The sequence below is a fragment of the Bombyx mori genome, chromosome 2 (genome assembly GCF_030269925.1).
Source record: "Bombyx mori chromosome 2, ASM3026992v2".
Classification (NCBI taxonomy): domain Eukaryota; kingdom Metazoa; phylum Arthropoda; class Insecta; order Lepidoptera; family Bombycidae; genus Bombyx; species Bombyx mori.
This window is the reverse complement of record NC_085108.1, coordinates 1,431,492-1,455,530: the sequence shown is the minus strand read 5'-3', so window position 1 is coordinate 1,455,530 and position 24,039 is coordinate 1,431,492. Positions and strand designations below refer to the sequence as shown.

Genomic DNA, 24,039 nt, shown 5'->3' with positions numbered 1-24,039 from the left:
CACCCTTCAAACTGAAAGGCATTACTGCTTCACGGCAGAAGTAGTCAGGATGGTGGTACCTACCCGTGCGGGCTCACAAGATGTCCTACGTCATAGTTCTCATCGAACCCGTCGCTTGCGACGAAGGGCTCGACGAGTAAATTAATCCACAGACACAGCCCACTGAGTTTCTCGCCGGATCTTCTCAGTGGGTCGCGTTTCCGATCCGGTAGTAGATTCTGCAAAGCACGGCTCTTGCTAGCGTTCGTGTTAGCAACGTCATCAGGTTTGAGCCCCGCGAGCTCACCTACTAGTTAAGACTACGCTGATATAGCCTTTCAAGGCTCTCAGCTAAGGTAGGAAAAAAAAGCAATGGTTCCAGGAGGTACGGTTTAACTCCCCACCGGTGGGGTTTAGTTCAGTAGAGGGATTCACGTGGAGCTAATAGAGGAGAAGTCTTCAGACCCAAGCTTACCTGTTTACTTCTGTTGGTTGCGTTGTTGGACCGACCCTGGCGGAGTACGTCCCTATGTCTGGCTATCAGCTCGAGCACCGTGCGTTTCTCCAGCTCGGTGAAGTTCTTCGATCGCTCCTTGTGGCCGCGTCTGGCGCGGAGAGAAGTGGCACTGCGCGTTGACATATCACTCTGTAATAAAGGAAATGTTGAGGGGGAATTAGCTTAACACATTGACTGTCGTGACCGGTGCCCTACGTGGTACACTCAAGTTATCATGTCGATTTCTATTGCTAAGAGCGCCTGGATTGCCTGACTTTGCCTACTTTTGTTTTTAATGCATTTTTCAGTCTGTTTGGACAACAAAACTGGCGGATGAAAGGCGATTTGCATGCAGCAGAGATGCGAATGTTGTAATGGATGTGTGGAGTAACGAGAATGGATAGAATACGGAATGAACATGTTAGAGGAAGTCTGAAAGTGGCACCTGTGACAGAGAAGCTGAGAAGTGCGCGCTTGGGATGGTATGGACATGTAATGAGACGAAATGAAAATGACGTTGGTAAGAGAGTGTTAGCTATGAATGTGGAAGGATATAGAGGAAGAGGTAGACCTAAGAAGAAATGAATGGATTACGTGAAAGATGATATGGGTAAGAGGGGAGTGAGCGAAGAAATGGTATATGATCGAAGAGTATGTAAGGAGAAAACATGTTGCGCCGACACCAGCTGACTGGGAGAAGGACAGGATAATGATGTTTTAGTCTGTTAGGTCTCTAGAAATAGATTCAGTGTCCGTGTCTTCGGATTCGTCTTTGCCAGAGTCTACTAGATATTCCGGCGTCTTAGTAAGAAGATCGAAGAGAGAAATCGACATAGTTACTTCAGTGGGCCACGTAGAGCACCGGTGCCCCACATGAATGCTGCCTTGAATTTAACGTGGAACTTTCAGTCAGTTGAATCAATTCACTCAATAAAAGTTTAAGTATAACCCGTTATTTTACACAAAAATCAAATCCTATTACATCAATCGTTCCGTTACCAACGTACAGAAAATACTTGGAGATAAGGACAAAAAGACCGAGAGCCTAAATCGGGCGATACAGATCCGTGGCATCATTACGAATCACCGACCTTTGTGCCATGAAGCGTCTTCCATTGCGGGTCGTTGCTTATTTGGAGAATCATTTTAAGCCATTGTCTCAGTAGGGGAATTCAAGCTACATCGACCGCACTATCCATGGGGGCTATGCAAATCGCACCAGATGGTGGTCTGATTGAACAAAAAAAGAAAGAATAAAACAACACAGTGATGCCAACTCCGGGGTTTTCCCCCCAAATGTAGGGGGGGGAAATCTATACAGGGATTTTTTTAGGGGGTGAAATTTTTTGGGGATATTTTTAGGGATAAAATTTTATTTGTATTTTTTTTTAATTTTCTACGTACATCAACAAAAAAAAAAATTCAAATCGATTGAATGTTTCCAATTTTAATAGATGACACTGTATGCATTTTTTATTATACTCTTAACAGCTGATAGCTAAAAACAATCAGTTATCATTGTTAGTTTTTGCATTGTGCACATCTTTTTTTAAAAACAAATACCAAATATAAAATACCAGGTTTAAAATGCCAAAAGGAGAAAAAGTTTCTGGCTATTCTCAAAAATATACCACTGATTTAGTGGTTTTTGAAAGTGCTTTGAAAGGGGAAAAGTTTTCAAACAGTTGGCAACACTGAAACAACAAGTCCTTAGTTTTCGCGATAATCTTTACGTAACGTTCGCGTAAAGCAGATAATTATCGTGTTAACACCGTAATCGTTTTTAAACCGAATTATTATAACATTATCGTGTGCGATGCCCGAGATAAGGACTAACGTGAACCTGAGTTATATTATTACGTACGCGCCTATATCGTAACGCGGATGCAACGTACAGTAATTATATTCATATCGGTCCGTCTATATCTTAATGGCGCCTCGAGTTTTATCTATTGGTTTTGTTAAAACGTTTTTTTTTCTTTTCATTTAGCGGTCTTCGTAATTCGGACTGCAAATTTGCGAGCAGATTTTTATCAGCTGTGTTATTGGTGTTGAAGTGTCTTCTGAGCCTGGGTAGGTATCGCCACCCTGCTCATTGCTGTGGTGAAACAGTAATGCCACTTTTTTCCTACCTATCTGCTGATAGGCTAAGAAGCTATTCCAGCTACGCGCGGGTAGACGAGCTCACGGGCTCAACCTGAGAGAATTTGCTAACACTGGCCCTAGCAAGAGCAGTGCTTCGCAGAATCTACCAACGGATCGGAATCGCGATCCACTTAGAAGATCCGGCGAGAAACTCGGTGGGCTGTGTCTAGGGGCTAGTTCGCTCGTCGACCTCTTCGTCGTAATCGACGAGGACGCTGACAGATGCTTGTTAAAGTTTTTTATAAGGTTCTTCTTCTCAATCGTGCACTCCTGGCGGAGTGGTCGTGGTTACGTATGTCTTATTACTTGGTTGCGGCTTTTGCGAGGCCTCTCCATTTCTCTCTATTTGTGGCAGTACGTGTACATTCAGTAAGGGAACACTTAGTAGATGACTTAATCAAGCCTGTCCACCTTGTGGGTGATCGGCCGCGAGAGCGTTGATCGTCTACTCTTCCTTGAACTATTAATCATTCCAATGATTACTGGTGGTAGGACCTCTTGTGAGTCCGCACGGGTAGCTACTACCGCCCTGCCCATTTCTGCCATGAAGCAGTAATGCGGTTCGGTTTGAAGGGTGCGGCAGCCGTTGTAACTATACTCAGACCATAGAACTTATATCTCAAGGTGGGTGGCGCATTTACGTTGTAGAACGTCTATAGGCTCCAGTAATCACTTAACAGCAGGTGGGCTGTGAGCTCGTCCATCCAACTAAGCAAAAAAAAAAGAGCTTTAGTTAGGGATGATATGGTACTTTTTTTTCAAAAACCCTTTAGCAATTTCTGCAGTATATTTGAAAATAAGCTCAGCACTACAACGTGTAATCTCAGCATTACTGATGTCCATGGACCACGTCGCCTCCTTTCAATGCACATCAAGCCCTCGCCTTCGCAGTTGAGGGGTTTAGTAATACGAACCGCACATTTTCTTAAAGTCATCAAACGCTTATTACGACCGAACTTTTATGGTTCGACTTTAATTTATTAATTCAAGAATCCCGCACTGTAAGTGTTTACGAGCCGCGAAAGCTCACTATCGAGGTCCAACATCCGACATCTAGATTTATATTTTAACATAAAAATTTAAATAAACCTGTAAAAAAATATATCAGTGTTTTATTCGTTATCTTTTAACCGGTATGTTGATAGTATTTCAACAGAATATATCGAACTGTTTGTCTTCGAAATGTTATGAAGAGAGATACATATTATAATACGCTTTTATTAGCTTCAGACGTATGTATGTATGTTTGTAACGGAATCTATGAACATGATTTTGACCCCCTTCAAAACGTCCGATTAACTCGAAATTTGGTATACTTATTAAGGACTGATGTTTCTATGATATCATACCTACTAAAAAATAATGGTCTAAAAAACTAACGAAATACGCTTTTATAGAAAATCCAACAAAAAAATAGAAAATAAATTTTAATAGATTTGTGTAAAAAAAATGATTTTATTGTAAAAAAGCGTGGGGTACTTTTCAGGATATTCACAAAATAACCCTTCTACTCATATCTGTTCATAAAATATTTATGACTACTTATACCACGCACCCCACGCTATTTTTACAATAAAATCATTTTTTCTTACACTATTTTTAATTCAAGTTTATTACAATTTATTTTCTATTTTTTAGTTGGATTTTCTATAAAAGCGTATTTCGTTAGTTTTTTAGACTATTATTTTAGTATGATATCATAGAAACATCATCGTAGGAGACGTCAAATAAAAGATGGGAAGACGATTTCTCGATGACTCAAAGGAAACAGCTCACTAGAATTCGCTTCTGACTAGGGGACGTATCTCCTACTGTAGACCGCGATATTCGCAACCTGATCCTGATTCATGGGAGTCGTTTGGCGCATGAGTACCGACCAATTCGCGAGCTCCTACAGGAGGATCATCGGCCTTTAGGCAGCGGCGGATTTGCAGTCTCGGCCGCCCTGGGCCCCAAGCCATCAGCCGCCTCTTTCTCAGCATCCACCATATAGACTACATAATGAAATTACTTTATTGCCAACTTTTATCTAAATAGATTTAGAAATTTGGGGGAAAAAGTTTAGTTTTATTTCGCAAGAATATGGTACATAAGTTGTTACAACTAGTTATTTGCTCTAACATACTCTGCCAACTTGGCATACGTGGTTATGATAACTTTTACACAAGTGTTATCATCCTTCAACATTTAATTGCGAGTTAAATATATCTAATTAAACACAATTAATTTGTACGTAGCTACTTGTTATCGCAAATGCGAGTGGGAAGTGTGGGTAAACGTATAAGTTTGGATATAATTTAAATGGGACCACACAAGAAGCACCAGCTTTCGGATAGAGAAGCACCAAAGTTCGGAGGTAGCGGACATAAAATACGGGTGGTAGGACGTCTTGTGAGTCCGCACGGGTAGGTACCACCACCCTGCGTATTTCTGCCGTGAAACAGTAATGCGTTTCGGTTTGAAGGGTGGGGCAGCCGTTGTTATTGCTTAGCTTAGCCTGGCATTGCTGATGTTCATGGGCGACGGTAACCACTCACCATCACGTGGGCCGTATGCTCGTCGGCCTACAAGTTCAATAAAAAGAAGTAACTTGGATATTAAATTGTTTTTTTTTTCTGTTCGGCATGACACAAATGCCGAATTTCTTCTTCAATTATTATTTATTAAATACATACAAAAATATTATGTGTTATCTGAAAGATGATATGTGCAGCGAAACGTGATGAAGTTTGATTATAGTGGGAATGAGTTGCACGCTCCGGGCATTTCAATATTACAATAATTGTTACGTATTATACTGGTGGTAGGACCTCTCGGGAGTCCGCACGGGTAGGTACCACCACCCCGCTTATTTCCGCCGTGAAGCAGTAACGCGTTTCGGTTCGAAGGGTGCGGTAGCCGTTGTAACTATACCTGAGATCTTAGAACTTATATCTCGAGGTGGGTGGCGCATTTACGTTGTAGATGTCTATGGGCTCCATTAACCACTTAACACCAGGTGGGCTGTGAGCTCGTCCATCCATCTAAGCAATAAAAAAAAAAAAAAAAAAAACGTCATAATACTCATTGTAACAATAAATATTTAAAAAAAAAAATAAAAAAAAAGAAAACTATTATTTAAAAAAAAACGACACGCCCGCTGAGTTTCTTGTTCCCAGTTCTTCTCAGGACGGAGGCTAGCTTTTGTGAATTGGCGGTAGTTCTTTTTGACGTTCAACAAGTATGTACTGTCATTTATGTTTAAAAAAAAATCTGCTTTGATTTGTTTTGAATTTGGGCCTTTAATACCCGCCACAATGTAATTAAAGTATCTCTGTCTCTCTCTAAATTACCAAAAAACAAACATTGCACACAACTTGGCATTTCGATTTCCCTCCAAAAATCAGAAAATTGCCAGTGAAGAATTTAATTTAATTAAGAAAAAAAAAAACAGTATCTCGAGATTGGCCAGTATGAATGAATTTGTGTGATTTGTATGCCTGTGTTGAATGTGTGCAACTTTTTTTATGCTCTAGAGCAGTGATTCTCAACCTTTTTCTTGTTGCGGCATATATTTAACGATTTCAAAATTTGGCGGCACACAAAAAAAAAGATAAAAATTATTTACTTACTATATACATTGCAAAAATAGTTTCGAACAAAAATTTTAAATATAAAAAATTAACTAATATATACTACAATAACTAAACGTCTATTAAAGGATTAATTACAAGCTAATAATAAAAATATTTTTAATGCTTAATTTGAGCTTGAGGTTTTTTGATAATTTCATTTATATTTGGTCGTAAAAATGACAATGCTACTCTCATATCGTCTTCTACATTTAACAATCTAGATCTTTTTTTAGTTTTAATGTTGGCTAATGCAGAAAATCCGAATTCACACAAATAAGATGTGGAAAATTGTAATAATATGTTTACGGCTTTTTTGGCTATCATTGGATAATCGCATCTGATGTTAATCCAAAATGAATTAATTGATTCTTCTGAATGTTTTAAAATTAAATATCGATTATTGGAAAGCAAAAGGAGTTCTTCCTCTTCATTCAAAGTTAAGTCAAATACAGAAGTAACCGTTATGAGAAATGGATTACGAACCCAATCAAATGTGATCTTAATAAATAAATAAATAATAAATAAATATTTACTAACAATCACGCCACGTTAACTGGTCCCGTGATAAGTTCGTAAAGAACTTGTGTTACAGGTACCAGATAACGGATATAAATGTAAGATTTTTATTATACACATACATATATTAATATACGTCCATAGCCCTGGAAAAGACATTTATATTTATCATACAAATATCCTCCCTTGGCGGGATTCGAACCCGCGACCCCCTTGTGTAGTGACCATGTCACTTACCACTACACCAGACGGCCGTCATCTAATAGAAGGTGATTTAATAATATTAACATTATTATATATTTCCAAAATTTGGCGGCACACTTTTGAAATTTGGCGGCACACAAAGTGCCGCGGCACAGTGGTTGAGAATCACTGCGATAGAGAGAGGTGGTCTCGGCTCACCTGTTGATAAGTGTTTGTCGGAGCCTATATAATTGTCGCCACTCTTCACGGCAAGTGGTGAAGGAATTCTTCAAGAAAGACAATATACAAATATAAACTATGATTGATATAATACTCGTATAGCTTCCGGACTAACAAAAACAATAATAACCTCTTAGGTAAGTAATACTTTTACTGGCGGTAGGACCTCTTGTGAGTCCGCGCGGGTAGGTACCACCGCCCTACTTATTTCTGCCGTGAAGCAGTAATGCGTTCCGGTTTGAAGGGTGGCGCAACCGTTCTAACTATACTGAGACCTTAGAACTTATACCTCAAGGTGGGTGACGCATTAACGTTGTAGATATCTATGGACTCCGGTAACCACTTAACACCAGGTGGGCTGTGAGCTCGTCTACACATCTAAGCAATAAAAAAAAAATAGAGTTTGTAAGTAATTCTTAGAGATAATATTTTCTTAGTTGGGAAGACCTACCTGTTTGTTATTATCCTTTGTTTGCTTTATTTTCTTTTCATTCATGGATCAATAATATTTGATAAATAAATGAATTATTATCTATATATTAATAACGCGAAGCAAAAACTTTGTACCCCTTTTTACGAAAATTGCGCGGACGGAGGAGTATGAAACTTCCCACACTTATAGGGAATATAGAGAAGGAGTGCAGAATGATAATAGTTTTTTAAATTATGCATAAAAATACATTGAATCAATTAAAAAAAACATAACACACTACCATGTATTTGACACACACATACACTAGGTACTTGTTTATTGTCAAACTTTTCTTATTGCTTATAATCTGTGGTCAAATTGAGAATAGATTAAATATTGTTTGTCTTTATTATCATTTGTCTATAGTGTAGTCTTGGCGAAGTCTGTGATTATAGATTATAGTCTTTGACAATAGAATCATAATAGTGTACAAACTTATAATTTCAATTAATTATAGTCGAATTTTGACTACCGGGGGCCCCCAGGTAATAACGCGGGACAATTTTGCCAGACAGGATGGCTGTGCCTACCCGTAAGGATTCACGGTACGTCCTACCAACACCAACGAATCCCCTCATATCCTTTTTATCATCGCACCTCCAGCCATCGGAGCAGAGTTCATCCATATTATCTGGAACCGATGCGTTCATCGACAGTGCGTTTCCAGAGGTCTTTTTTGCCACGTACCATCCGGCTATGGAATGAGCTCCACGGTGTTTCCCGAGTGTTATGACATGTTCTTCTTCAAAGGAGGCTTGTGGAGAGTATTAAGCGGCAGACAGCGGCTTAGCTCTGCCCCTGGCATTGCTGAAGTCCTTGGGCGACGGTAACCACTCACCACATCAGGTTTGCTCGGATGCCTACAAGGGCAATAAAAAAAAAACGAAGCCTTATACCAAACTAATTTCCCATATATATTTTTTAAAACTCACATTCCCAATTCCGCAATAGGGTAGGCAGAGGCGATTCATGTTCCACGAAATCGATTCACACATCACTATACGCAAAGTTATTTATTTCTTAAATAAAAAAAATAAAAATAAAAAATTATGCATAGACGACACACTTATTTTAGCACTGCCGCGTTTAGTTCAGATTGTTTTGTATCTATCCGATTGCGGCGCCGGTAACCGCTGCCGGATGCAACCACCGAGCGAATGCGGCGGTGAAAACGTAATCGTCATTTGGCCCGAGTCACCATCGTCTAACGGGCATCGTACCCTTCGAACCGGTACGCGATCGCTTCGGCTTTAATAAACGTTAAAAACAAACCGAATTAATAATGAATTAACATTTTATGATAGGAATATTCAATGTCAACAGTGATGTTCGTTTTCATTCATTATACTTATACTTTTCGGTGTTCCGTTTCGGACCAATAGATGGCGTTGTAAGATACATTTACGTTTCTCGTCGACAGATGGCGTTGTTCGGTGGTCGTAAATCGCGCTGGTGTTCGTCACGCGGTCGAATCCAACCCGCCAAGAGTTTCTGATTAAGATTTCTAAGATGTCAAATTACAATTTTTAACCCACAGACGCAGCCCACTGAGTTTCTCGCCGGATCTTCTCAGTGGGTCGCGTTTCCGATCCGGTGGTGGATTCTGCTTTTTTTTTTCTTTTTTTCTTTTTTTTTCCTGCCTAAGCTGAGAGCCTTGAGAGGCTATTTCAGCGTAACCCTAACGTTTGTAGGTGAGCTCACGGGGCTCAAACCTGATGACGTTGCTAACACGAACCCTAGCAAGAGCCGTGCTTCGCAGAATCTACTACCGGATCGGAAACGCGACCCACTGAGAAGATCCGGCGAGAAACTCAGTGGGCTGTGTCTGAGAGTTAATTTACTCGTCGAGCCCTTCGTCGCAAGCGACGGGTTCGACGAGAACGGTGACCGGTGCTTGAAGTACCTAAAAGCACCGTTAGTGGATCGGGAGGATCCGAGATGACGTGGGTGGATTCTGCGAAGCACGGCTTTTACTAGGTTTCGTGTTAGCAACAACGTCAGGTTTGAGCCCCGTGAACTCATCTACTAGCCTGGTGACGCTGATATGGTTTCGTTAGACCATCATCTTAGGCAGGAAAAAATCCGGCAAGAAACTCAACGGGCTGTGTCTGAGGGTTAATTTACTCGTCGAGCCCTTTACCGCAAGCGCCGGGTTCGACGAGGATAATGACCGGTGCTTGAGGAAAGCACCGTTAGTGGATCCTGAGGATCCGAAATGACGTATTTGGGGCGACGTCGACTGCTTTCCATTCTGTCCGCAGGATCGGGAGTTCTCGAGACAGAACGTCGATTACACAGAATTGTCAATCTTACGAGAATAGTATTAGAGAGATATCGATATAATTGGCAAATATCGATAACTGTGCGATTTCGAAAAACTACCAGCGTAAAATCGATGCCTCCAATGAACACTACTCTAACTCAACATTTTGAAATTTTCGTTTTTCACGCAAATCGCTTCACTATGTTAAAAGTATTACAACTAATCATTATTGATGGGGTTCGAAGCAAGACTAGATCAGCTAGTTACACAAAGAAACCATAAATATGTCTGCAACTAGCGGCCCGCTTCGGCTCCGCTCGGGTCTATAACAAAAATTTCAACGATATTTGATGTTGTATTATTTTTTTAACTTAACTAACTAGACTTAACTAAACTTTAAAATAACACTTATTGCGGCTTAACTATAATAGGTAGACATATGCTGTCGCGATACTTTTTGTAAATAATCATGTGTTCTACAAAGTCGTAGTACATCATTCTATTCTATCATCAATAGTTTTCGCAGGGCAAGCGATGTAAAGAATATTTTAGGTAATTTTTTTGCGCCTTGGGTTACATTATTCGGGTTTTAGTAAGGATCCCTAATTTTTTTCAAAAAAGATTATAGCCTATGTCACTTGGGAATAGTGCAGCTTCCAAACAGTGAAAGAATTTTTCAAATCGGTTCATTAGTTTCGGAGCCTATTCAATACAAACAAACAAATATTTCCTCTTTATAATTATAGATCTGCAATAATAAAGATTGTATCAATTTTTTTCGTTTAAACGCTCCTCCTGTAAATCTACGAATTTGGAGTTAGCGTAGTGTTCATTGGGGGCATCGAAATATAAAATCTCTAAACTCGATCATTTATCTGCTTTACTAAATAAATACCAACCTGACGATATAATTTCTAATAAATTAATTAATAATGACACCATCTCGAAATGCAGAACACAAAATTTTTATATTTTCGTAAAATGTTAATATTCAACTCCGATATATACACGTACACGGTATAAATTAATAGATAGTTGACCTAAAAGAAGAAAAAAAATCCAAATCGTTTTTATTACCTTTCCGATACTTGGAATTTTAAAACGATATTATATCGTTCGACTTAGTAGTTTTACACGCGCGTGCAGTTACTGTCAACAATTTTAGTATTAAAATTAAAGATCTAGAAGAAAAATATCGTCGTAAAAAAAAGTCTGCGGACGAGCCATACAGCCCATCTGATGGTGAATGATTACCAATTCCAGTGGCAACAACAGACAAAAACCGTATAGAAAGAGGGTGGACAGATTTGTCCAAGGATTATACAATTCTAGCGGTCACTGACGACTACAGTTTTATACTTAATGGTGGGTTAAGCAAACCCACTGAGTTTCCCGCCGGATCTTCTCAATGGGTCGTATTTCAGATTCAGCGAAGCACCGCGCTTCCTAGGGCCAGTATTAGCTAACTATCTCATTTTGACACCTTGAGCTCAGCTACCCTTCCGTGCTTAGCTGGAATAGTCCCTTAGGGTACCCGCGAATAGGTAGGGTAATGTGTTATTCGTCGACATTACAATACTGAGATAACTACCGTCAAATTTTGTATAAAAATGATATCTTTATATTTACGTATTATTTATGGAGGAGACCATCTCAGTGTATTCAAGGGTCCCCTGAAAGGGTGCCAATTAAGGTGGCACCACTGTAGCAAGTGGAAGGTTTTAAAAAGCAGCGCCTTCAACTACCACACTGCACTCTGCTTAAAACTGCTATATTCATATCGTTTCCACTTCCTACACTAGCGCTATTTCGGTGAGCCTTCCAACAATAACTTGCTGTTTATCGGTGGCCACTTTTTCAAGTTTCACTCTATACAAGATGATTCTCCTTACCGTCTACCCTTCATAGTTTCATTATAACGTTTATATCAAACTCGTAATTATACTGTAGTATACGTAAATGCGCCACCCACCTTGAGATATAAGTTCTAAGGTCTGTGGCGGGTAGCCATCATACAACGCAAGATAATTGACAGATGCCTGAATCTTGCTTACGACATTTTCAAGATAAGCTCGCATATTTACAAGTACCGAACAACAACATTCGGACCGTCGGTCTACCGAGCAGAATATCACCCGCTCGGTGGAAGATCTTCCCTTTGTCGTATATCTCTACAGGTCTAAGGTTTACTTTATGTATGTATATAACGTCTAAGACTCTAAGGTAAGATATAAGTTAATAACTAAGGTTTAGAGCTACTTTATGTCTGAAACTTCTAAGTAGTCATATAAAAAAAAAAACAAAATGTGTACAATTCACACGTGGTAGAAGTGAAACCTTCCAAAATTAAAATACAATTATCCTAAACGTCTTAAGTATATGTAAAATTTTGTCATTAGTAAATAATTGTAAGGTAGCGCCCTCTGTGAATTGATATTTTAATTTCACGTATAATCCTAAATTAAAATTCACTACAAGAGCTTTCATACACACGTTAGTATTAAAAAATCTCACAGATGGCGCTGTATTAAATAGTATGTATATTTCTGTCTCATTCTTTGCTGGCTTCATCCTACACATTTTTGTATTTGTGTCTCTTACCTGTCGTTTTTTCCGTTGCATCCGGTTTGAAATCACAACGATTCTAAAGAAGTTTTCACTTCAAAAACACTTATAAGAATCTGTTTAGGCTCGACGAATAACGTGTAATGTTACTAATATCGCAAAAAAACGAATATTATTAATATACTGGAATTAGAATTATTAATTACGTGCGCGAAAACCAGGGTAAGTATTATGTGGTTTATTCGAGATAAAAATCAAAGGAACTCAGGAAGAGGGTAGGCAGATTTATCTGCTTGTAACAGCCTACCCGCAATCGTCATTCTACGCCCGATCGTGACGCTTGCAACACGTCATGACCGGGTAGTGATTAAAGCTGAAAATCGCTTTAAGAAACCGTTTAATAATAGTATTGATAATGCTTCATCATCTATATATTAATACGTGAAGGAAAAACTTTGTATCCTTTTTTACGAAAATTGCACGGACGGAGGAGTATGAAATTTCCCACTTATAGAGAATATAGAGAAGGAGTGCAGAATGTTAATTTTTTTTTTAAATTACGCCTAAAAAATACATTAAATCAATAAAAAAAACATTACACACACTACCATGAGTATCATGTATTTGACGCACACACGCATGCATACTATTTATTTATTGTCAAACTTTTGTTCTTGACGTCTGTGGTCAAATTGAGACTACTGCGGGACCACTAGTTAGACTCTTGGCAAGATTAGCTTCAGGCGCCTTTGGATTAAGTCCAGTTCGTTAACACGAGACTAATGACAATGTCAATAAAATGTCAGCTAGCCGCGAGCAGTGCCGACAGCGCAACGTAATATCACGATAAATCTAAGGATAAATTTGTTGACGACCGACTCCTTTCTATTTTCTCTGTGAGTTCTGTTTGTACACTTATCGATGTTCCTTGGTGCTTTTTTTTATTGCCCTTGTAGGCAGACGAGCATACGGCCCACCTGATGGTGAGTGGTTACCATCGCCCGTGGACTTCAGCAATGCCAGGGGCAGAGCCAAGCCACTGCCTACCGCTTTTAGGTATCACAAGCACCGGTCACCGTCCTCGTAGAACCCGTCGCTTGCGACGAAGGGTTCGACGAGTAAATTAACCCATAGACACAGCCCACTGAGTTCTCGCGTTTCCGATCCGGTGGTAGATTTTGCGAAGCACCGCTCTTGCTAGGGCCAGTGTTAGCAACACTCCCGGTTTGAGCCTCGTGAGCTCACCTACACGTCAAGGAGAAGCTGAAATAGTCTCTCAAGACTATCAGCACAGGTAGCGAAAAACAAATATGCTTCTTGCTGGTCTCTTGTTCAACCTGCTCATCATTTCCTCGTCTCAGCGTCTACACGGTCTGTTCGTTTCCTTATCAGTCCATTCCCACACCCAAGTCACACGTATATATCACACTCAATAAATCTCCGTTTTTATTTTAATATAGTCATAAAAAAACTCCCTATCTGCGCGTATAATCAAAGAGAATGTCGAATAAGATTAATGGTTTTTTTTTTGTATAGAATGAAAACGACAGAATGTTTTATGAAGAGTGTTAGATTAATAAATATAAGGATGAGTCTTCGAATAAGAATAGATAAATATAAGAGAACTCTGCGGTTTGTTATAAGGGTATGTATAGCTTTTACTATATAATAGATCATATTATACAATGAGGTGGGTGGCGCATTTACGTCGTAGATGTCTATGGGCTCCAGTAACCACTAAACAACAGGTGGGCTGTGAGTTCGTCCACTCATCTAATAAAAAAATAAAAAAAAGAAATATGCATATACACTACACATACTATAAACATATTATTATTATACAATACACACTATAAATATTTATATAATACACGGACTGCTAGTTATTAGTCTTTGTAGCAGACGCTTGGGAAAGACTCAAAAAAATATTGTAATAAATGGTCAGATAGTAATGTGTTAGATTTTTTAAGTTACTAACATAAATTATACTTTTTACTGGTGGCAGGACCTCTTGTGAGTCCGCACGGGTAGGTACCACCACCCCGCCTATTTCTGCCGTGAAGCAGTAATGCGTTTCGGTTTGAAGGGCGGGGCAGCCGTTGTAACTATACTGAGACCTTAGAACTTATGTTTCAAGGTGGGTGGCGCATTTACGTTGTAAATGTCTATGGGCTCCAGTAACCACTTAACACCAGGTGGGCTGTGAGCTCGTCCACCCATCTAAGCAATAAAAAATAAGTAATACTAACAAAATGTATGGTTTTTACCGAAATAAAGATTTAAAAAAAAAATGTGTATACTAATCAAACACGGCTTGTTTTAATAGACAAACTTTGATTTGACTTCGATAGATGTAATCTATCTATATATATAAAAATGAATTGCTGTTCGTTAGTCTCGCTAAAACTCGAGAACGGCTGGACCGATTTGGATAATTTTGGTCTTGACTTATTTGTTGAAGTCCAGAGGAGGTTTAAAAGGTAGATAAATATAAAAATGCTCGGAATTAAATAAAAATAACAATTTTTTTTCCTTTGATGTGTCCCCCGTCGGACGGATTCCTTTTGTTTGTTTTAAGTTTATTTTATACAAAAGTTTAGGTGTTTTATTTATCGACTGAGGCACTACGAAGTCTGCCGGGTCAGCTAGTTTTGAATATATAAAAGATCCGAACAACAAAAGATGTCATTTGGTTAATGCGAACATTAAAGAGAAAAAAAAAACCTATAACATCCGTTCTTGAAAGATGCGATCACTGACCCTTATATATAAATATCATATACACGATAGATGATGTGATACCTAATAATAAATATGAGTATTTAATTGTATTTATGATTATTAGACTCGGTAGAATCTAGGCCCGCTAGGCGAATAATAACTTTATTTGTAAATTAGAAAAATATATTTATAATATTAAAAATTTTTTTGGGTGCGTCCATTTTATTTATTATATATGCAGATTAGGATAATTGTCATAATTTTTTGGTGAAAAATTATTTTTGCAAATCTGTTATGGTTCTCTCAATCATAATACCGTGCTTACAAATTAACGTGTTTAAAGCCCATGAGAATATATAAATTTATTTAATATTAACTCAATAACGAAATAGCAAAACTATTAAATATAAATATTCTTAATTCCATATTTATTTTGACAGATACGACTTAGATCCTCAATGATACGCCAAGAATTTTCGCCAAGACATTGTTCAGTTAAGCTTCTTTTTTTTTTTTTATATTCTTAGCGCGAAAATTTCTTTTTTTATTTATTGAAGTCGTCGTGGCCTAAAAGTAAAGACGTTCGGTGCATTTTCGTGTTGAAGCGATGCACCGGTGTTCGAATCCCGCAGGCGGGTACCAATTTTTCTAATGAAATACGTACTCAACAAATGTTCACGATTGACTTCCACGGTGAAGGAATAACATCGTGTAACAAAAGTGAAACCCGCAAAATTATCATTTGTGTAATTACTGGTGGTAGGACCTGTTGTGAGTCCGCGCGGGTAGGTACCACCGCCCTGCCTATTTCTGCCGTGAAGCAGTAATGCGTTTCGGTTCGAAGGGTATAGATAGGGTAGCCGTTGTAACTATACTGAGACCTTACAACTTATATCTCAAGGTGGGTGGCGCATTTACGTTGTAGATGTCTATGGGCTCCAGTAACCACTTAACATCAGGTGGGCTGTGAGCTCGTCCACCCATCTATGCAATAAAAAAAAAAAGAGCTTAGATCAGTGATTCCCAAAGTGGTCTATATCGACCCCTAGGGGTCTATGACAACCTGCAAGGGGTCTACGTCAGCGAAAAAAAATTTGGGCGTCCACGATAGTGGATCTCAACACATACACTGATAGTACCTATTTACTTACATCATGCTATCTTATAATATCAAGACATCATTAGCCGAGGAGATTTAAGATTAACCCTTACAAAATTGACGCCAAATGTTGATAATTTATTATTAAAGCATCAGCTTCATCCTTCTCACTAAAAATATTCACTTATTGCTTATGTTATTTTATTTATAGTTTATTTTATGTTACGTATATTTTACATAACAGATACAAAATTTTATTTTGAATAGTTTTAATTTAAATTCAATTAATAAATGTATAAATTAACATGTGTTTTTACTTTAAGTTTTTAACACTAAACTTTACTGCAGTTAGAAATTTACAGGAAATCAATATCAGGTAAGTAGGGGGTCTACCCAACACGGAAAAACATGGCAAGGGGTCTACGACACAAAAAAGTTTGGGGAACTCTGGCTTAGATTATTATAAACTAGCGACCCGCCCTCGCTTCGCTTCGGAAACTGTAATTTATTATTGATTTCTCCACTATTTAATGGATGTTATTATACATATAAACCTTCCTCTTCAATCATTTTATCTATTAAAAAAAACTGCATCAAAATCCGTTACGTAGTTTTAAAGATTTAAGCATACATAGGGACAGAGAAAGCGACCTTGTGTTATACTATGTAGCGATAATAGCGATGAAAGACGTGAATCTAAAAATAAAAGGACAATGCCCATTTTCTATGGGCGTTTGGGCCCCTAAAAATAGTTGTCCTGTCATGATGGTTTTAACTTAATTTGATAGACAAAGAAATATCGTTTCATATTCAGAAAACGATTTTTATATTCTCACCCAGATTTAAGAGAAATCTGGTTTTTTTCTGCAGCTAAAATTAAGTTGTTAATTGTTTTCTTCGAAATCAATATACGCTCTCATCATTATTTACAGTATTAAATAAGTTAATTGTGGTTAATGTTGCTAGAAATAAGCCCTTACGTACATTTTATTATTATTGTATCCTCATAATAATAATAAAATGAAATGAAAATCCGGAAGCCGGCAACGATATTGTTGTTGTTGTTTTTAAAATTGGTACCCGCCTGCGGGATTCGAACACCGGTGCATCGCTACACACGAATGCACCGGACGTCTTATCTATTAGGCCACGATGACTTTCAAGTGTCCATAGCTCCGATGTCCCCCGTCAGGGTTGTCCGTAAAAGTTCTTTTAATTATTATTAACAGAGTAGTTCGTCAAATTCACGGAACCCATTAACACCGCGTTAGTTAACCTGAAACTTAATTAACATATTTTTTTTGGGTGTTTTAATTTTTGCAAATATTTTATCGTTCTAGTAATTAATACCATTAGGCCAGGTTTAACATCTCACACGATAAATGTCGGTGTTATAAATAATTTAAATTAATATCATTTATAAAAAAGAAAGAAGAATAATATTAAATTAAAAACCCGCTACGTATCAAATCTATAGGCAAAAAGTGATTCGTCTGTTGATGTTGGACCAAGCTTAAGTTGTAGTGCGTCTTGTGAGCACGCACGGGTAGGAACCACGACCGATTGAGACGACCTCATGTCTCAAGGTAGGTATTTACTACTTAACATCAGATAGGTCGTGCAATTATCGGGTCTAAATTTTATTTATTTTTTATTTATTGCTTAAATGGATGGACGAGCTCACAGCCCACCTGAGGTCAAGTGGTTACTGGAGCCCATAGACATCTACAACGTAAATGCGCCACTCACCTTGAGATATAAGTTCTAAGGTCTCAAGTATAGTTACAACGGCTGCCCCACCCTTCAAACCGAAACGCATACCTGGTTCACGGCAGATATAGGCAGGGTGGTGGTACCCATCCGCGCGGACTCACAAGAGGTCCTACCACCAGTTATTACGCAAATTATAATTTTGCGGGTTTGATTTTTATTACCCGACGTTATTCCTTCACCGTGGATGTCAATCGTGAACATTTGTTGAGTACGTATTTCATTAGAAAAATTGATACCCGCCTGAGATTCGAGCACCGGTGCATCGCTCAACACGAATGCACCGGACGTCTTATCCTTTAGGCCACAACGACTCTCAATTACTGCTTCACGGCAGAAAAAGGCGAGGCGGTCGTACCTACGCGTGCGGACTCACATGAGGTCCTGCCACCAGTAAATAAACAATAAGCAATAATAAAGCAATAAGAACTAAAACTACAAGATTAGCACTCACTCGCAGTTGTCAAAATAAAATCGAAATCTTCTAAAATCGCATCGTATCTCAGACGTCCCATGTGAGAAACAGTATTTTAATGATTTATAAGAAATTTTAAATTCAATTAGGAAAAAAATAAAATAAAAATAAAAATAACTGGTTTATATTTTAATACGTTAGTAACGTGCCATATATATATTTCGGTGTGAAATATTATAATTACACATTAATTTCACGGAATGTTTTAAGAGTAAGAAATGACTGAGCCCAATTTTATTTAACGCTTATATTAATTTTCACCAATTCATTATGGTAATGTGTTTAGGCTGTTATTTTATTTTTCAATTGATACATTATTATGTTATGTATTTGATTATTATTTTTGGCTTTGATTATTTCAATGAAGCCAATTAGAAATCCGATAGATGCGGTAGCGTACCCACAGAGGGTATTTCCGAAACTAGACTTTAAGACTAAAGAGTGCAAAATTCTTCAAATACAGACCTCATCAGCTTCTTGCACTTTTTTTTAAGGTCAGGTGCCGAACCTCCTACGAGGTCCCCGTGCCTAGGGGGCTCGTGGATACCCCACGGACTTGATGATCTGCAAGGTGTTGGGAGCAGACCGCGGGCCCAAGGAATTTTAGGGCCCTACCCACTAAATGACTCCCCTGCACTCTTACATCCGACGTCCGATCTACGTCCGGGTCAGAGGCAAATTATCCGTAAGGCAAACTATAACTTAAAGGCATGTGCCTAGGGGCGTGTAGTCACAAAGGGCGCGCGAGCTCAGAATTTTTAAATAAATAAAGAAAATAGCATATCGACGATTAAGAACTAAATGCTGATCTATAATATGTCTTCTGTCGTCCCTCTTGATTTTTTCACAGTTATAAACGTCATATTTCATTCGCGCATTAGCGTAACTACAAGGGTCCTGGTCTACTAAAGTCTAGGGTTTGATGATACAACGTCATCGTAATTGCAAAAACTAGTTAAAATTTATAGTATTATGATGGCCATTTATGGCCGGTACAGGGGCGCCGATAAAGTGATTGCCTAGGGCGCTCTGGACCTTTAATCCGCCACTGGTCCGGGGTCAGAGTCCGGTCAGACTAATCTCTTGTCCTGCCTTATCCCCATTATTTGGAGTCGGTTCATCATGTCCCATTATCATGCTGCGTCAGACTAATCTCCCTCTTGCCCTGCCTTATCCTCACATTATTTGAAATCGGTTCATCATGTCCCATTATTATACTGCGTCAGACTAATCTCCCTCTTGCCTTGCCTTATTCCCACATTATTTGAAGTCGGTTCATCATGTCCCACTATCATGCTGGTACGAATTTGTCATGAGTTTTGCGACACCGCCTGTTTGGCGTCAAACCTCCTTGGGTTATATCTCCAGCAGTATATCCATTTTAACGCATCATAATAGATTTTTTCGCTTTCTTCCTATAGTGTTTCTTTCACTTCATCCGTTTTCGGTTCTATGATTTGAATTTTAAGTGTTATAAACATTTACATTAGAATTTAGATGTGAAAATATAAAAAAAAACAACCACAACAAATATCACATTTTGTTCCTTTTTCGGTAATCTCTTAAAACACAGATAAAATAGTCAAAGTTAATTATAGCTTTTAGTTAAATAATTGTAAATAGACATGCTTTAACAAAAACCGACTTCAAATAGAAAAAAAAAAAACAAAAAGTGAGCAATTCACTCGTGGTAGAAGTGAAACCTTCCAAAATTAAAATACAATTATCCTAAACGTCTTAAGTATATGTAAAATTTTGTCATTAGTAAATAATTGTAAGGTAGCGCCCTCTGTGAATTGACATTTTAATTTCACGTATAATCCTAAATTAAAATTCACTACAAGAGCTTTCATACACACGTTAGTATTAAAAAATCTCACAGATGGCGCTGTATTAAATAGTATGTATATTTCTGTCTCATTCTTTGCTGGCTTCATCCTACACATTTTTGTATTTGTGTCTCTTACCTGTCGTTTTTTCCGTTGCATCCGGTTTGAAATCACAACGATTCTAAAGAAGTTTTCACTTCAAAAAGATTTTCCAAAACAAATTAATATATACATACACTAAAAACAATAGTCACCGAAATCGGTTGGCGTGATATTGAGTTAATTCGTCTATTTGTCGCGCACTCTGCAACAAAGATCCGTTTTATTTGATATCAGCATCAACAGTTCGATGTTTTTAATTGAACTTCAATTAAGTTTACCCCGTTCGGATAGCTGAAGAAGTTTTTTGTTATGATTTCCAAATTCCAAACGGCTCTCCTGTAAAGTTGCAAAAATGTCGCCTTAAACCAAATAGCCTAGCCTTAGCGATATGATATTCATATGTTATAAAGCATGTAATATGCGAATATTGGTGGTAGGACCTCTTGTGAGTCCGCGCGGGTAGGTACCACCGCCCCGCCTATTTCTGCCGTGAAGTAGTAATGCGTTTCGGTTTGAAGGGTGGGGTAGCCGTTGTAACTATACTGAGATCTTAGAACTTATATCTCAAGGTGGGTGGCGCATTTACGTTGTAGATGTCCATGGGCTCCAGTAATCACTTAACATCAGGTGGGCTGTGAGCTCGTCCACCCATCTAAGCAATAAATAAAAAAAAATATATATATTGAGATTTCTTTTATTCCCTATCTTTTGCTCGCGACTCCGTCCGCTTGGAATAGTTACTTTGGCATAAAGCTAAATTTTACCCCCCACTTCATTTACATAAAAAGTGAAAATATTTTTGAGTTATAGAATGTTAAGGAAGGCATTTAAAGCCCCTATTTTGAAACATTCTTTATTGGTTCTCCACTTGTATTGGTCTTACCGTGACGTTATATACTATAGACTATAGCCTTCCTCAATAAATGGGCTATCTAACACTGAAAGAATTTTTCAAATCGGACCAGTAGTTCCTGAGATTAGCGCGTTCAAACAAACAAACTCTTCAGCTTTATAATATTAGTATAGATTTGAATTTTGCAATACTAGTACTTCTAATGAGTTGCAATTTTCTTTTGTTTTAACCGTTTTTCAGATAGCCTTTAGAGCTGGTATTGCCGTCCCACCTTATACTAGCGACGCGATCTCGCAAAGCGATGTATCGCCAGCTTTATCCAATACAACGTGGGAATGAGCGGTTTTTATTCTTTATAGCTGACCCGGCAGACTTCGTAGTGCCACAATCGATAAATAAAAGACCTAAACTTTTGTATAAAATAAACTTGAAACAAACAAAAAAATCCGTCTGACGGGGGGGACATAATAGGAAAAATAAAATTATTTTTATTGAATTCCGAGCATTTTCATATTTATCTACCTTTTAAACCTTCTCTGGACTTCCACAAATAATTCAAGATCAAAATTAGCCAAATCGGTCCAGCCGTTCTCGAGTTTTAGCGAGACTAACGAAAAGCAATTCATTTTTATATACCTATAGCTTCGATCAACAATAGTAACTAGATTTCGGGTCGGTGCATAAAATCCGTCTCGTCAAATAACAGCGCACTTGAAATGTGAGCTCTTATTTTGTTTAGTTCACTTCAAATACAGCCAATGTCAACCCGTCTCACAATACCGCAATATGTATTCAAAAGTTGCAAAAATAAGGCCCGAAAAAGCAATTTAACGGCCGGAGTATCTTACTTTCGGTAAGTACATGAAGTATAAACTATATTGTAAGCTTTAAACTTATAAATAATATTAAATTTTGAACAAAATTACCGATTTTTAACCACCGCTACAAATGTTGGCCAAGGCTCGGCCAACACATGGACAAACTTTTGCTTAACAGAACAGTAAATGCATGGAGTAGATTTGTGTTGTAATAATTTTTTTAAATTTGTTAGCAGCACTTCAAAATTATTTGGTTAAAATTGGTTAATGCTGCTTTTGTGTCTGTTTGTTGGACTCTCATTAGATACTTAGCTTTCCATTTTTATTTTAGCTTTCCTAGCAATCACGTGTGCAGAATGGATCTCGATTGTCGCCAGAGAAACAAGAGATGACTTTTATAAGCCAGCTAAGAACTCCGCTTATTGACACTGGACATCTTTGCCTTCCGTGCTCACGGCTACTGAAATGTGGCCGAAATATTGTAATAGAAATACCACGCTTGAAACCGTTTAAACGTTGTTTTATTATGTGCACTGGTCGCGAAAACTTAAAAATATATATTACACAAAAACGTAACGCTAATAAAATAATAAGTAATGTATAGATACTAACAAACATACATTTCCAAAACATAAAAAGTAAACAACTAAACTTTTACTTTAATTCATTAATAAATTATTTTAGTGTTAAGCGCGACTCCCTTACCTCCTGTAGTAAATAGAAATCGGCATTTCAAGAAGCAAAAATAAATAAATCAAAACGATGTTAGTTCTCAGAGCAATTAAGGGAAAAGTTACTTTATTTGTTGCACCTTAAGATTGATTTAACATTAAAAGTTGTTTAAAATATGTCTTTTTATTGGTAAGTGACAGGAGTAATTTATTGCTTTGCTCGTTTTATGTGACGAATGATCGTAAGTATTAGATAATGTTTTGGAGATTTGTGACTTTATTACTAGGTGCCATAGTTGTTATTAGTTTGAAAGTAAAAGTGTTTCAAAACTTTTTTCTCCGTTTGTTAGTAAACGAATGTAGCTATATAAGTATATATTCACGCGGACAGTTTTTGCTTTAATTTTGTACGTATCCCTTTATCTAGTTACTATTGTTGATCGAAGACCTATAGAGAAGATAGAAGATAAAGATAATTTCCACGTAGTCATCAGGGCACGATACTGAACGCAACTTTACGTCTGACGTCATTTGAGGCTAAACAAAGTTCCACATGACACCTTCCATTACGATTGGTGTTCTCTTTGATATGAAAAAGAAATGTTTCCTTCATTAATCTATATTTTTAAACAATTAATATTTGATCCGTCAGTTGTGCGACAATTGTGTTTCTATACATATAGATAAAATTTGAGTGTATGTTTGTAATATTGAAATAACCGCTTTGTACTGCATGCATATGAATATATTATACGGTACATACACCAAAATAACATTTTTTACAATTTTTGTCTGTCTGTCTGTCTGTTTGTTGCGGCTAATCTCTGAAACGGCTGGACCGATTTTGACGAGACTTTCACTGATAGGTAGCTGATGATATAAGGAGTAACTTAGGCTACTTTTTTAGACTAGCTTCGCCGCGCGGCGTCGCTCGCGGTACAACAATAACCGCGGGTTGCATCGCGGGACTCAACTATCAATAATAAAATTTAATGTTTCCGAAGCGAAGCGAGGGCGTGTCGCTAGTTTGATATAAGATTCCTTATAACAACACTTTAGATTGGTTTTGTTTATCTACTACCTATCGGGATTCAATCTGATGGCTAATTCACGGCGACGCTCTACAAACTCTGACTTCTTGAACACCTCTTGTCTAACTAAACCAATAAATTGACACTCCTTGCATAATAACATCCAATAATGTAGACATATATAAATAAACTGTCAT

At 37.8% G+C, this 24,039-nt stretch overlaps 1 protein-coding gene and 1 long non-coding RNA gene across 6 annotated transcripts in view; one reads left to right on the top strand and one right to left on the bottom strand.

The window, feature by feature from the left end:
- Window positions 1-24,039, bottom strand: part of LOC101739914 (uncharacterized) — a 51,351-nt gene that overhangs the window by 16,040 nt on the left and 11,272 nt on the right. For 4 of the 5 annotated variants that reach the window (XM_062671735.1, XM_021347184.3, XM_021347183.3 and 1 more), the window contains exon 2: window positions 455-625. In XM_062671735.1, the coding sequence (XP_062527719.1) occupies window positions 455-619 (165 nt within the window). In that variant the 5' untranslated portion in view covers window positions 620-625. 5 annotated transcript variants of the gene reach the window in all.
- Window positions 21,659-22,879, top strand: LOC134200090 (uncharacterized). Its single transcript, XR_009974846.1, has 2 exons — window positions 21,659-22,175; window positions 22,472-22,879. It is a non-coding gene; the product is annotated as an uncharacterized LOC134200090 (long non-coding RNA).